A 14,183-nucleotide genomic window follows, 5' to 3' on the forward strand; every position below is an offset into this window, starting at 1 on the left:
TCCATGCAGGTGCTTGATGCTGTATGAGAAATATAGTTCGTAACCTGTAATCTGCTCAATTACATTGGTCAGGGTGATCTAAATATACATTTTTCCCCACCTCTCTGGTATTCTTTTACTCTCATGCTATACTTTCACTTAAAAAAAAATCTCTATAGAAATATCTGACTATTTGACTTAGAATTAGATGTATTCAAGATTGCATCTTAAGATGTTTTATTTGCAGAGGTAATTGTGCTACTGTAAAATCATTTGTTTAAAGCTACTGCTGATAGCAGTTAACTAATATATTTAGAGATTTAACACCTTTATGATCATATGTCCAAATGATCATTATTATTGAATTTGCTGGCAAATACCCATTGGTATATATGCCATTTTTGTTTTTGCACAATTAACAATTAGTGCCCTATTTAGTCCTGCTTTTAGCCCAATTTATGACATTGTGAATGTTTCAGTTATCACAAAAGGTAATGGCTGTGACTGCCTCTTATTCTAATGTTTTGTTTTTCTGTAAATGGTCAGAATACTGAGGCAGTTCACATCGTATTGTTTTTGAACTTAAATTCAATTTACATTGTCTATTTCATCCTGAAGCTAAGGTGGTTTACACTGTCTAAAGTAGAACCACTGCCAACAAAATTTTCAATTGGTAGGTGTTAAGTGATATCATAGTAGAGAAAGATTAAGCTCATGGAACATTGTATCCATCCATTATTCATTGGTTTTGATTGATAGGTACTTTGTTGATCCCAAAGGAAATTAGTGTCACAGTAGCATTACAAGTGCACGATCTACAAATGTTAGAAAAGTAAGAAAGAATAAAAAATAAAACAAGTTACCTTAAAAATAAGATGTACAAGATTTCCAAGTTCACACTGAGAAGATGGTAGTGCAAGAATTACCATAATATTATACAGTAATGGGTGCACATTCAGTGTCCAGATAAGAAATGATGGTAGTATTGCCCAGGGTCTCCATGATAGTAGGGTGTGGTAAACAGACCCTAAACGGAGATTAATGACAGTCTTAACAGGAGGGGTCATCACTTCCCTAGTTGTAGGTTGGCTTATTATACCCTAATGGCTGAGAGTGAGAATGATCTTTGGAGCAGCACAATTGTCTTAGTCTTTTTCTAAAGATGCTGCTCTGTTCAGCCAAGGTGGCATGGAGAGGGTAAGAAACGTTGTCCAGAATTGCCAGGATTTTCTACAGGATCCTTTGTTCTACCACAGCCTCGAGTATGTCCAGTTTGACTGCTATAACAGAGCCAGCCTTTCTGATCAATTCAATGCCCAGCACACCATCGCATAGAAGATTGCACTGGCGACAACAGACTGGTAGAACATGTGAAGGAGAGGCCTGTATATTCCAAAGGACGTCAGTCTCTTTACAAAGTAGAGGTGACTCTGGCCCGTATACATAGCCTCTGTTGGTGCTCCATTCAAGTAACTTGTCCTCGTGTACCCCAGGTTTTTGTAGATCTCCATCACATCCTGGTCCTCACTGTCATTAGTAACAGGGAGCAGTGCAGTCCATCACTATCTCCTGTGCCTTACTGATGTTCAACTGCAAATGATTCAGCTTGCACCATTTGGCAAAGTCCTCCAGGACCCTGTATTCATCCTCTTGCCTTCTCTTTATGCATCCAGCTATTGCTAAGTCATCAGAGAAATTTTGCAGATGATATAACTTAGTGTTGTACCTGAACCCGAGGTACATGGGGTAAACAGAAAAGGAGCCAATACAGTCCCCCATGGGGCCCCTGTGCTGCTTATAGCCATGTCTGACACACAGCTGCACAAAGAAGTCTGCCATTCAGGTAGTCCATTATCCAGGATACAATGGAAATGCCAACCTGAATTGAATGGAGCTTTTCCCCCAGCACTGAGGGCTAGATGCACCATTTTGCTCTGGTCTGGTTTGTCTGAAGTGACATCTTCAGTCATGTGTTACTTTTGTTAGAATGTTTTGTCTTCCAAATGCTGACATAATGAAGACACAGCAACAGTTTAATTTTTTATTTCTTGGGCATTTGTCATGAAGGTTCAAGCTGCTGTAATGCTTTGTTTTGAAGTGTGTCACGTTTGTCAGCTACATTAGCTGATATGTTCAGTTGTTTAATCATGCAAATTACTGGAGCATTATATCAGCAATGCTCCATTGACATAACACAATAATTGGTTAAAGGCCATTGGATGTTTTGAAAATGGGATCTCTGTAAATTCCAAACAAGAAAATCTGCAGATGCTGGAAATCCAAGCAACACAAACAAAATGCTGGAGGAGCTCAGCAGCTGAGGTAGCATCTGTGGAAAAGAGTATAGTCGACGTTTTGGGCCGGCTGTACCTTTCTATGGGAAAGGGTATAGTCAGCCTGAAACGTTGACTATGCTCTTGGTCTGTAGAAACTGCATGGCCTTCTGAATTTCTCCTGCATTTTGTGTATTGCTCTGTATAACTTATTCATTTAACTAATTTGTAACAATTGTTTATTCTGTTATGTGCTGCTGTTTTGAATATTCATATGCATGCTGGCTTACCGAGCAGCAGCACGTTGAGCCACACTGGTTTAAGATGTAGTAGGAGAGGTGTGACAGGTTGCTAGTATGACTTTCTTTTGGATTCCTTTGAAAATTACAGGAAGGTGTAATGTGTGTGTTTGTAATTGTTGTTTGCATTCTTCCACTGATGGTTGTTTCCAGTATTTTGGAACATGCATTATTGAATATTATCTAATTTTCACACATCTCATTGCTGAAACAATTGTTAAATTGTTTACCTACAATTTACTGTTAAGGAATATGAGCAATTAATTGTTAAACTGCCTGAAGGTCAGATTGGTTTTGTAATTTAGTTTCAATTGCTGAGGCTTAAACTTAATTGTTTTGTTTCAATTTGGAAATGTATCCTGTATTCTTTATTTCAGTAAGATTTATTGCAGTACTTTCCAGATACCATTCATTGCTGAAATAGCAATTTCCTTGTACCATTTTCATCTCTACTCCCTAGGGTCTCCTCTGCATTTGGGGAAAATCAAGTCCATTTTGAACATTGGTCTGCAGAACACCCCTGTTCAGTCCAGAACATTGCCCTTGACTTTCTGATTGCCAGTCACTTAGATTTTCTGCTGGTTTCCCTCTCTGAGCCTGTACTTAGCCTTGTGCAATCTTAAATGAAGTTTGATATAAGCTCACGACAAAAACACCTGTCTCTTGACTGGGCATAATGCAGTCTATATTGGGGTTCAACAGCTCATCCAACTCTATCTTTCACAGACCCAACTATTGTTTCTTAACTTCTCTCCTAACTCTTCCTTTCAGCTCTTGCTTTAATTCTCCTGCATTTTACTCTAGATATCTCCTCCTTTGCCCTCACTCCACACTTACTCAGAATACAAACTTGTTTCTCAGTTTTCCTAGTACTTGGGAAGAACACTGATCTGAAACACTATCTGATTCTCTTGCCACATTATCAGCTTTCTATCCAGAAGATTGAGTGTAAAATTCATGTTGCTTTTCTCGTTTCCGGAAAAGGGAGATGGTTTTAACGAATTTTTGCTTACTAGCTTTAAGATGCAAAATATTACATGAATGAATTCACTTTAATTTATTTTTTGCCTGCTGCATCGATTTTGAAATAGTTCCTTTCTGCACTTTCTAAAATGTTAAATAGTTTTTCTGGATGTGGAGTTTTTATGATAAGCATTACTTTGAATGGTTTTGATCAGTTGTCATTCCTTTGGAGCTTTGTCATTCAAGTTGAATGAATGAGATAAGTGAGGTAAATGGGGTGTGTCTTAAAGAGCAGATTATTGTAAAAGTGAAAGTGTGCACCTCTGCCAGTTGTTTACAAGTATTTTCCCCTTAACCATAAGGTTTCAAATAGCTGCATAAACTAAGCAATCAGTATTTTCCTGGCCTTGGCACATTGGTAGCTATTTCCTTAAGGCTTTGTGAAAGCAGAGGGAAAACATCAGTACAACTGTGCAATAATAAGCCCACCCTTCAATCTTAACCTCTTTACTTGACACTTTGAAGGACAGCATGAAGAGAATTCCTGCTTTTAAGCAGGGCTTTGTTTTGACTTCTTAACCAAAGATGGTACTTAGAGCAGCTGAACGTAGCACAAGAATGTGCTAGATTCTTGTCTCTGAAAATGGTTCTAAAACACACAGCCTTCTGTAAGAGGAGAATGATTGTTCTGTAAGTATATATGTATTTTTTAAAGCACGAGAATAGTGATTGGAAGTCATTCCCTAATGACAGTACTCCAGTGTATTGCATTGAATTGCCAATGATTTACATGTTCTGGTCCTGAACTGATGTACAAGGCCATAACCTTAATTCTCTGGAGGAAGTGTACTGCCATAAACACTGATAATATATAATGGGTTGATTAAAGTAATTGAGTAACAGGTTTTTAAAATAATTATACAGTATAATCTGTCAAAACAGGCAGTTTATTGCACAGAGCTGCCTTAATTCTACTCACAGGGCCAGCTTGCATCATAGTGGTCTCAGGTTCCTAGTTTGGCAAAATAGCATGTAAGAAAGGTAGATTTGCTTAAGAAATTGATGTCTAGGTTAATAAGGAAATGAACATCTGTTTTGTTGGTCTCATTCGGATCTCCAGCTTTGCCCTTAATCCAATAACAATTCTCAATGGATATTCTGGTTAATAGATGACGTACTTGTTTATGCTTACAGTATTCCCTTCACAATCCAGCGTCTATGTGAGCTGCTTACTGATCCTAAGAAGAATTACACTGGGACAGACAAATTTCTCAGAGGAATTGAAAAGGTAACCAAGAATCTAGAAACTGACTAACTTTGATACTAGCTCCATAATCCACAGGCAGCTGATTTTTAATTATACCACAAAGTCCTCAGTTGTCAAAAGATTGAGGATGAGTGCAATATTTTCCACGGCTCTGGGTAGGTTAGGTCATGTTGGGTCAGTAATTTAACCCCTGGTCTCCTGAAGCTCGACACATTCCAGAACAGAGTGCCCTCCAGCATCGGTGCAGAGTGGCTACAGCCAGTGCCATCAACAGGACTCCAGTTACTTTGGTTGCTCTGTTATGCCTCATATATCCAATGACTAGGGTTTTGAGTTTATGGAGACAGCACCACCAAAAGTTCCTCTCTCAAGCTGTAACCAATCTCAATTGTTAATTTGCCATTTCCAACAGAATTGTTGGAGTATCTTCATCACAGCTATAATGGTTCAAGAAGCTGGTTTGCTTTCTCAATTGCCCTTGGCTCCCAGGCTATGAAAAATTCTAAAATATTTCATCCGCCACATGGTTCTGAAAACCAAAACCTAAAGTTCATCATATACATCGGCTAATTGATCAGGGTTCAACACTACCATTTTGTAAGCAAAAGTAGTTTATGACACATTTTTCACTTCTGTTTGTAAAAAAAAATTCAAATGTTGATGTATGGATGAATGTAAGTTGAATGATTTATCATTTAATATAAACAGTACATTTCAAAAGAATGTACATGTTTTTGGGGAAAAAACAGCTTTATGCAGGGGTTTTTACAGCTGCAAATTGAGTTGTGGTCAAGGCAGTTTTGGAGCATAATTATTATTTTAATGAATGAATCCCAGCTTGCTTGTGCACATGTAACCTGTTTCCTGTTTATTGGAAGGATGGCCTATTGCCAAAAGGTTAAGGAAGCATCCAAGCAGAAAAAAATGAATACAAGATAATAATTGCTTTTTGTTTAAATAAAAGTTGCCTCATGCTAGAAAATAGGCTTTGTACGTATACAGTGGCATGCAAAAGTTTGGGCACCCCGGTCAAAATTTCTGTTACTGTGAATAGTTAAGTGAATGGAAGATGAACTGATCTCCAAAAATCATAAAGTTGAAGATAAAACATTCTTTTCAACATTTTAAGCAAGAATAGTGTATTATTTTTGTTTTGTACAATTTTAGAGTGAGAAAAAGGAAAGGAGCACCATACGAAAGTTTGGGCACCCCAAGAGATTTGAGCTCTCATAACTTTTACCAAGGTCCCAGACCTTAATTAGCTTGTTGGGGCTATGGCTTGTTCACAGTCATCATTAGAAAAGGCCAGGTGATGCAAATTTCAAAGCTTTATAAATACCCTGACTCAAACCTTGTCCCAACAATCAGCAGCCATGGGCTCCTCTAAGCAGCTGCCTAGTACTCTGACAATTAAAATAAATGATGCCCACAAAGCAGGAGAAGGCTATATGAAGATAGCAAAATGTTTTCAGGTAGACGTTTCCTCAGTTTGTAATGTAATTAAGAAATGACAGTTAATAGGAATGGTGAAGGTCAGGTTGAGGTCTGGAAGACCAAGGAAACTTTCCAAGAGAACTGCTCATAGGATTGCTAGAAAGGCAAATCAAAGCCCCCGTTTGACTGCAAAAAAACCTTCAGGATGATTTAGCAGATTCTGGAGTGGTGGTGCACTTTTCTACTGTGCAGTGACACCTGCACAAATATGACCTTCATGGAAGAGTCATCAGAAGAAAACTTTTCCTGTATCGTCACCACAAAATTCAGCGTCAGAAGTTTGCAAAGGAACATCTAAACAAGCCTGATGCATTTGGAAACAAGTCCTGTGGACTGATGAAGTTAAAAAGAACTTTTTGGCCGCAATGAGGAAATGTATGTTTGGAGAAAAAAGGGTGCGGAATTTCAAGAAACAAACACCTCTGCAACTGTTAAGCATGGGGGTGGATCAATCATGCTTTGGGCTTGTGTTGCAGCCAGTGACATTGGGAACATTTCACTGGTAGAGGGAAGAACGAATTCAATTTAAATATCAGCAAATTCTGGAAGCAAACATCACACCATCTGTAAAAAAAAAAGCTGAAGGTGAAAAGAGGATGGCTTCTACATAACAGGATAATAATCCTAAACACACCTCAAAATCCACAATGGACTACCTCAAGAGGCACAAGCTGAAGGTTTTGCCATGGCCCTCACTGTCCCCCGACTTAGACATCATCAAAAATCTGTGGATAGACCTCAAAAGAGCAGTGCATACAAGACGGCCCAAGAATCTCACAGAACAAGAAGCCTTTTGTAAGGAAGAATGGGCGAAAGTTCCCCAAACAAGAATTGAAAGACTCTTAGCTGGCTACAGAAAGCATCTACAAGCTGTGATATTTGCCAAAGGGGGTGTTACTAAGTCCTGACCATGCAGGGTGCCCAAACTTTTGCTTCGGGCCCTTTTCCTTTTTTGTTATTTTGGAACTGTAAAAGATGGAAATAAAGTAATTTTGCTTAAAATATTAAAGAAATGTGTTATCTTTAACTTTATGCCTTTTGGAAATCAGGTCATCTTTTACTCACTTAGCTATTCACAGTGATAGAAATTTTGACTGGGATGCCCAAACTTTTGCATGCCACTGTATTTAGGAATTCAAAAACAGAAATGGGTCATTCATGAAGTCAAGCTGTCCTAGCTCTGCTATGTGGTTGGAACATGACTCATCAGCACCTCAGCACCTGTTTGCTTACTTTTAGCAATCAAAATTATGCTACTTTCAACTGATCCCATTTCCAAAGGTTTTGGCATATTGACTGGGGAGTTTTGTGAATATTGTTCGTGACCAATGAGGTTATACCCCAATTTAGGATTTCTGCTCACCGATTCATTTTCTTTCTTTGCTCTATGCTGTGATTTTCAAATTTCATGGACTTCAAGGCTGCTTTGTTCTGAGCTCTCTTACTCTTGAAGTCCTGATATCAGGAAATTAAAGTCTTAAGTACCCTTACCAAAGCCATTGTATCTTTTGTCTGTGTGTGTGAAATCTAATTCTGTTAATATTGTAACTATTGTAATATTGAAGAATTACTTCCTATTGATTTTGAATTCATACCTGTGTAGTAGCTTTAATTGTGTATACAGGGATCCAAACCTCTTCCCTCTATTGCTTCCAATCCATCTTTCTCAGATTCTGTGTGGGTGGCATCACATGTACCAGATTGAACTCCATCTGTTGCAATTGTGCAGATACATTTGGTTTGAAATGTTTGCGGTGAATGTACCACATAATATTAGCAAGATTTTAAGTGCAGAAAGTTGTCCTTAATCTCTCACACTTTTAATTTGTAAATTACAGAACGTTATGGTTGTCAGCTGTGTGTATCCTTCAACAGAGTAAGTAAATTTAAAAACATTTTACTGTTCAAAGATTTTATTCCAAGAATTGCTTAATGCGATAAAGATTTGAATTCTCCCTGACTTTCTTAGGAAGTACAACTTTGGCTCAAATAGTTTGAATCGAGTGAATGGCATCATGCTGTCAGGAAGCCATACTGCTTATACAGATAGGTGAGCCACAGTCTTTATTTTGTGAAACTTATTTATGTATGACTGTCTTTTACAATGATAAAAGCAAATGTGAATATAGGGCCTCCCCAGTGTACAAACACAAACTTGTGTACATAGGAACAAGCCTTTGGGAGACCAGTGGTATGGGTTTGTCGTTGACTGTGGGTCTGCAGGCATCTTCTGCCACCTGGGAATTTAGTTCATGGCTGTATTTCTGACTTTGAACTGTGTGGTTCCAAACAGTTCATGGGAATGGAATCCTGCCATAACCTGGTGAGGAATTTATCTTAAAGTGCAGGGTGGGTGAGATTTCATAGCAGTCACTGTAGAATTACAGGTGTTGATTAGATTTGTGTACAGTTGCTGGTTTCATTACATTCAAATGCTTGTTTGCATTAGAAGCAGAGTAGCACGGTAATATAGCAGTTTTCGGTAATGCTATTACAGCTCCAGCGTCATGGGTTCGATTCCTGCCGCTGACCTTGTACGTTCTCCCCCTGACAGTGTGGGCTTTCTTTGTGTGTTAGTTTCCTCCCACACTCCAAAGATGTATGCATTGGTAGGTTAATTGGTCGCATGAGTGTAGTAATTGGGCAGCTTTGTTTATTAGATAAATAAAAAAATATTAAATAAAAAAAAATATTAACATCAAACAAGGCCTTGAATAAAGATCTTAATTCTTGGTTCCAGTGATCACTTTCCAAGTTCTAAGAAATAAATTTCCTATTGCTTTGAGGCCTGAAAATAAACTCAGCATGCTAACCACTGTCCCGACCCAAAAAATTCAGTGGACTTTAATTTTCTTTTGACAGCTAAATTGGCTTTAAACCAAAGGACATCATTTGTTTGAAATTGTGAATAACTTCAGTTAAAAGGAATCAAACTATGGAGCCCTCTGGTGGTAACATAGCTATGAGATTATATATTGCTCTGAGCTATGAGGCATAGCTATATGATGTATTGAGGCAGTGCACATAGTAGATTGCCATAAATGTGTTAATTTTGTCCATTACTGAATGCAAAACATTAGCTTTATGGGAAAATGTGCTTAGAGGCATTATCAAAATGAAATTAAATTTAGTACATATGTTTAACTTTTGATTCCTGTTCGGAAATCATTTTGACTGATTGAATCCTTGCAGTTGTTTGTGCTTACTGAAGTACTTATCTTGCTTTCAGATCTAATATCAATGGTCCTGGCACCCCAAGACCCCTGGGCCGATCAAAAGTTTCGTTATCAAGTTCTTTAACAACAAACGGTTTGCTGAACAGTTCTGACAGGGAATTAAATGTGCAACAAACAGAAGACAAATCTCATAGGTATATTTTCTAAGTTAATAGATTTGTTAATATTTGTTTAAAAAAAACCAAGGGAACTGTCATTTTCAAAGTTTATATCATGCTCACCAACATAAATTTTTGCTGTAAACAGAAGTTGGTTTTGTTATCGAGCATTATAACACAGTAATCATTCCTTAGATACTTTATCATGTAATCGAGCAACACATCTGGTCAAAAGCTTGATGAAAGTGGGTTTTGAGTATAATCTTGAGGGGGTGAGAGGAAGAAATTGCTGTTTTGGGCATCCTTGAATTGGTGTGGCCTGCAGATATTGAACACTGAGCTGAACTCAATATGGACTTTGGTTTCGTTTTTTTTAAAAAAATATATTCTGTGTTTTAGCTCATTCTTGTTGCTGCTTGTTGGGGGTGGGGAGTGTTGTAGATGTTCTTGTTGCCGCTTACATGATTTTTTTTGTGTGGGGGTGGGGGGGGGTTGATGTTTTTCTTTGAACGGGTTCCATGGTTTTCTTTGCTTCATAGTTGTCTGTGGAGAGGATGAATCTCAGGGTTGAATACTGCATACATTGACAATATATGTACTTTGAATCCTTTGAATATGTTTTTATATTTGAACAGTGATTCCCCCACATCCCATGGAGAAGACATGCAGAGTAGCTGTTCAAAAAATAAACACTTGGAGGATACAATGGAAGCTGAGGCTCCTGAAGTGAAACGACTGAAATTTGACAAGGAAAATGAGGGAGATGAGTCCATACATTCTGAGGGTTCTTCAGAAATGCCCGAAGAAAGTGAGAAAACGAGAAAACAGGAAGAAGCCAAAGATGCCAGTGAATGGACTGATCCAGCTAATGTAGATAAAAATGGTACTGTATACCTCAAATATTACTGGTCAGCAGAAACACCCTTTTAAAAAGCACATTCTGCAATGTTATTAAAATAAACTGTTAATGAGTCTGGTGTTATTCCCGTCTTTACATGCTAGTTGCAATACGCAAAACTAGGATCATTTCTTAAACGCATATTGAACTCTTGGAATAAATCTTGCTGCACAATAATGTTTGAATCAAATCAGCTGTATTTTGCTGAAGAATTGTTTTTACAACTTTGCATCTCAGGGATATGCTTTAGCAAGACCTTTGGCAACGCCCTTTATGACAGGCTAGTCTTAAGGTTAGATCTCATGGGATCCGGGGAGAGTTGTGGATGTGGATTGAAAGTGGAGGGTGATGATCAGGGGTTCTTTCTGGGACTGGAAGCCTGTGTGCAGTAGTGTGCCACAGAAGTCAGCGCTGAGATTTTATTTTAATTTATATAAAATCTGCATGTAAGTGTACAAGGCATGGTTAATAATTTTATGGATATTACTAAATGAGTGTTGGTGGGCTTGGTTTAGAAGATAATGAAAAATTAGAAGCTATTTTGATGAGCTAAGGAATGTGGGCTGAGGACTGGCAAATGACTTTCAATCCAGATCAATGTGAGGTATTGCATTTTGGGAGATCAATTCATAGTAGGGCCTGGGGAATGTTGTGAAACTGAGGGATCTAGGAGTGTAAGTACTTAGTTTGCTGAAACTGATATGGCAGATGGTGAAGGGAGGCGTTTAGAACGATGGCTTTGAATCAGGACATTGAGCATAGGATTTAAGAAGTGTTGTTGCAGTTATACAAGACATTTTTGAGTATTGTGCACAGTTTTTATCAGCCTCTTAAAGATGTTATTAATTGAAACGTGGAAAAGATTTACTGGGATTTTGCCTAGTCTTGTGGGCTTGAGTTCCAAGAGAAGGTTACATAGACTAGGACTTTATTCTCTGCGATGTAGGAGATTGTGTGGATGGCATGATATTTCACATGATCATGAGGAGCTAATAGCTAAGGTGAAAGAATATTTAAAAACAGAACATAGGTTTCAGAAAAGAAGCAAAACATCTGGAGCAAATTGTTCATGCAAAGGGTGGTGCCTATTTGGACTGAGCTGCCAGAAATAGTGGTTGAGGTGGACATTTTAGCAACATTTAAAAGCCATCTGGATGAGCTCGGAGATGTATGGAGGGCTGTGAGCCAAATACAGTTGGATAGCTCGCTGGCCAACGCAGTCACCAGCACCATCAAGCCTGAACATTTCTTCCCACTGAATTGTTCATTAATCTTATTGGGAGAGGATAAAATGGATTTCTTCTGTCCTCTGTATTCTTGTGATTTCCTGTATTTTTTTCAGCATTTTTGTATGTGCTTATACAGTGCTACTTAAAGTATGACTATATTCTTTCCATCATCCGTTGAGCTTATGAATGTTTTTCTGAGATCAGTATATTATCAATTGAGCAATATTATCTATAAATGCATTCACTGCATATAGCACTAGTGAAGTGACTTCTGACAATATTTTGTATACCTACAGAACCTTCAAGTGCAAAAGCGAAAGCCTTGCTTGAATCTGATCAAGAGAAAGTTGATGGTTCATTTAAAAATATCAAGACTTCAGATGAAAATCAAATGGACCAATCAGACCTAACCAAGACATTAACTTACAAAGGAAGTGAAATCAGTGAAAATACTGAAACTGTTAGTAACAGTGTGGACTGCAGCACTGCAGGAAAACCAGATACTCCACCGGAAACTCCAGAAATGCCTTCTGAGAGCCCAATGGAGAACAGTGCGGATGTTACAGAAGAACCAATGGAACAGGACTAAGAATAGAGATTATCTGTGCTGTATTTTCCATGAGGTGTTGATTTTACACTGTATAAATTTTATGTAATAAAGTGGACCTTTGTTTTGCAGACGAGGAGGGATAAACCTTGGCTGATCCCAGGAAGAGCTGTGCTAGATGAGAACTGTGAAACCAGCTTCTTTATATCTCATCTACTGCTCCCATCATTTTTTGTTTTGTTTGGTCAAATCAGTGGGTTAAGAATAGATTTTTATTTAGAGGAAGTTCTTAACTGGAAAGTAGAAGTATAAATTGTCAATTTGTTTTGCAGTTAATTGGACTAGGCCATTTACCATAATTTTTGTTAGTTTTTTTAAACTTTCAAAATTTAATTATATAGTCATTGTTTCAACTTTTAATACATATTCTTAAAACACTGCTGAAACCGAAGGTTACAACACATTCCAGGAAAAACTAAATTATACATCATTTTACTTCTGATCCTGCATTGATGGGATTGATTAATCAAAAAGGGAGTATGTGGTTCACATAAATGTGAAACAAAAGCTTCAGAGTTGTTTCAAGATCATTTTGTTTTGGTTGCAAAATAAATGCTTTTTTATTCACTGTTCAAGCTGCAAAAGGTGGGAAGTAGTTGCTCAATTTATGCTCAGTGGTTAGAACATTGTGAATATTTGACTACGATCATTTCAGTTAAAATACTTGTAGCATGCAGGCAGCAATGTTACACTTATACCACTGACTGCATTGAAGAGCTACAGCAATTAACCTGTTAATTTGGTATTGTGCCAGATCTTGTATACTGGTAATACAATTTTAGGAGGTGCATTGAACCACCATGATTTGTACAAAATTTTGAAGTGAAAGATATTTTTGAACATGCTACTACATATTGACAGCCAGTGATTGTACCTCTTTGGAGATGAGAACTCAAAGCACAAACGATAACCTGTACTTGTGATGTTTTCTGATTTCCAGCTTGTATATTCAAAATCCTTCAACTAACTTTCACAATTACTGGCTGTCAAGTTTGTACTTGTTTCTGGCAACTGTACTTTTTGATATTTAGAATTTTTAAATTTCTGTAAGTAGATTTTGTAGATTGTAATTGTTCACTGCCTTTGTGACACGTTATATAATTGTATAATTTGTGTGTAAACTGAATGCTATGGCTTTCAATACAGTATTCATATAAAGCAATAAATGTTATATCTGGACACAATCTGGAGATACACTCCAGTTCCCGTTGATAAAATTTGCACAGGTTTACCAGAGACCATAATGACTGCACGTAACTGGCAATCGACAAGATTGGCAGTTTTGTCTTTTCCTGTGAATGTAGTATTTTGCACTTGTTAAAGTGAATATTCTAAAGATATAGTTTTGTGGGATCTTAAATTAATTTTCTTATGAGAGAATTAACAGTCTTCATCCTAAGTGGTATGTAAAATTTTACAGGATGCATAAGCGCTGTAACATTGTTTCTCTTCAGTGCTGTGGTTGCAAAGGATATGCATCTTAAGTTGCTAATTAAACAATAGTTTCACAAGTTTTTTACCAATCTGATCAGCAAAAATGTTTTTGAATTTTAATCTTGATCTTAGTATCACTGGGAGAGCTTTAAAAGTACAGAAAAACAGGTTGATTTTTGTGCACATTTCTGCCTTGGTGAAGGACTAGGGTATTTTTTTAACACACCAGCCTAACCATAACTTGGGTTGTCTTAGTAATACTTGAGCTGACCAACTTCTCAATAAGTTGAATAAATAAGAAAATGGGATTAATGAGTTTGTCAAATTTGCAAGCTAAGAACTCAATTGTATGGATAGAAATTAAGTTTAGATTTGACCTCTTCCTCTCACCCATTTCATTTCATCT

The 14,183-nt window shown here is 37.5% G+C and overlaps 1 protein-coding gene across 1 annotated transcript in view; it reads left to right on the forward strand.

The window, feature by feature from the left end:
• The window catches only part of ppp4r2b (protein phosphatase 4, regulatory subunit 2b), a 60,359-nt gene extending 46,493 nt beyond the window's left edge, over positions 1 to 13,866 (forward strand). The window contains exons 4-9 of the mRNA XM_059944339.1: positions 4,709 to 4,802; positions 8,114 to 8,151; positions 8,245 to 8,325; positions 9,505 to 9,645; positions 10,245 to 10,492; positions 12,033 to 13,866. Of these exons, the coding sequence (XP_059800322.1) occupies positions 4,709 to 4,802; positions 8,114 to 8,151; positions 8,245 to 8,325; positions 9,505 to 9,645; positions 10,245 to 10,492; positions 12,033 to 12,325 (895 nt within the window). The 3' untranslated portion in view covers positions 12,326 to 13,866. The remainder of the gene's footprint in view (positions 1 to 4,708; positions 4,803 to 8,113; positions 8,152 to 8,244; positions 8,326 to 9,504; positions 9,646 to 10,244; positions 10,493 to 12,032) is intronic.
• The last annotated feature ends 317 nt before the right edge of the window (positions 13,867 to 14,183 follow it).

This window comes from Hypanus sabinus, chromosome 19 (assembly GCF_030144855.1).
Source record: "Hypanus sabinus isolate sHypSab1 chromosome 19, sHypSab1.hap1, whole genome shotgun sequence".
Lineage (NCBI taxonomy): Eukaryota > Metazoa > Chordata > Chondrichthyes > Myliobatiformes > Dasyatidae > Hypanus > Hypanus sabinus.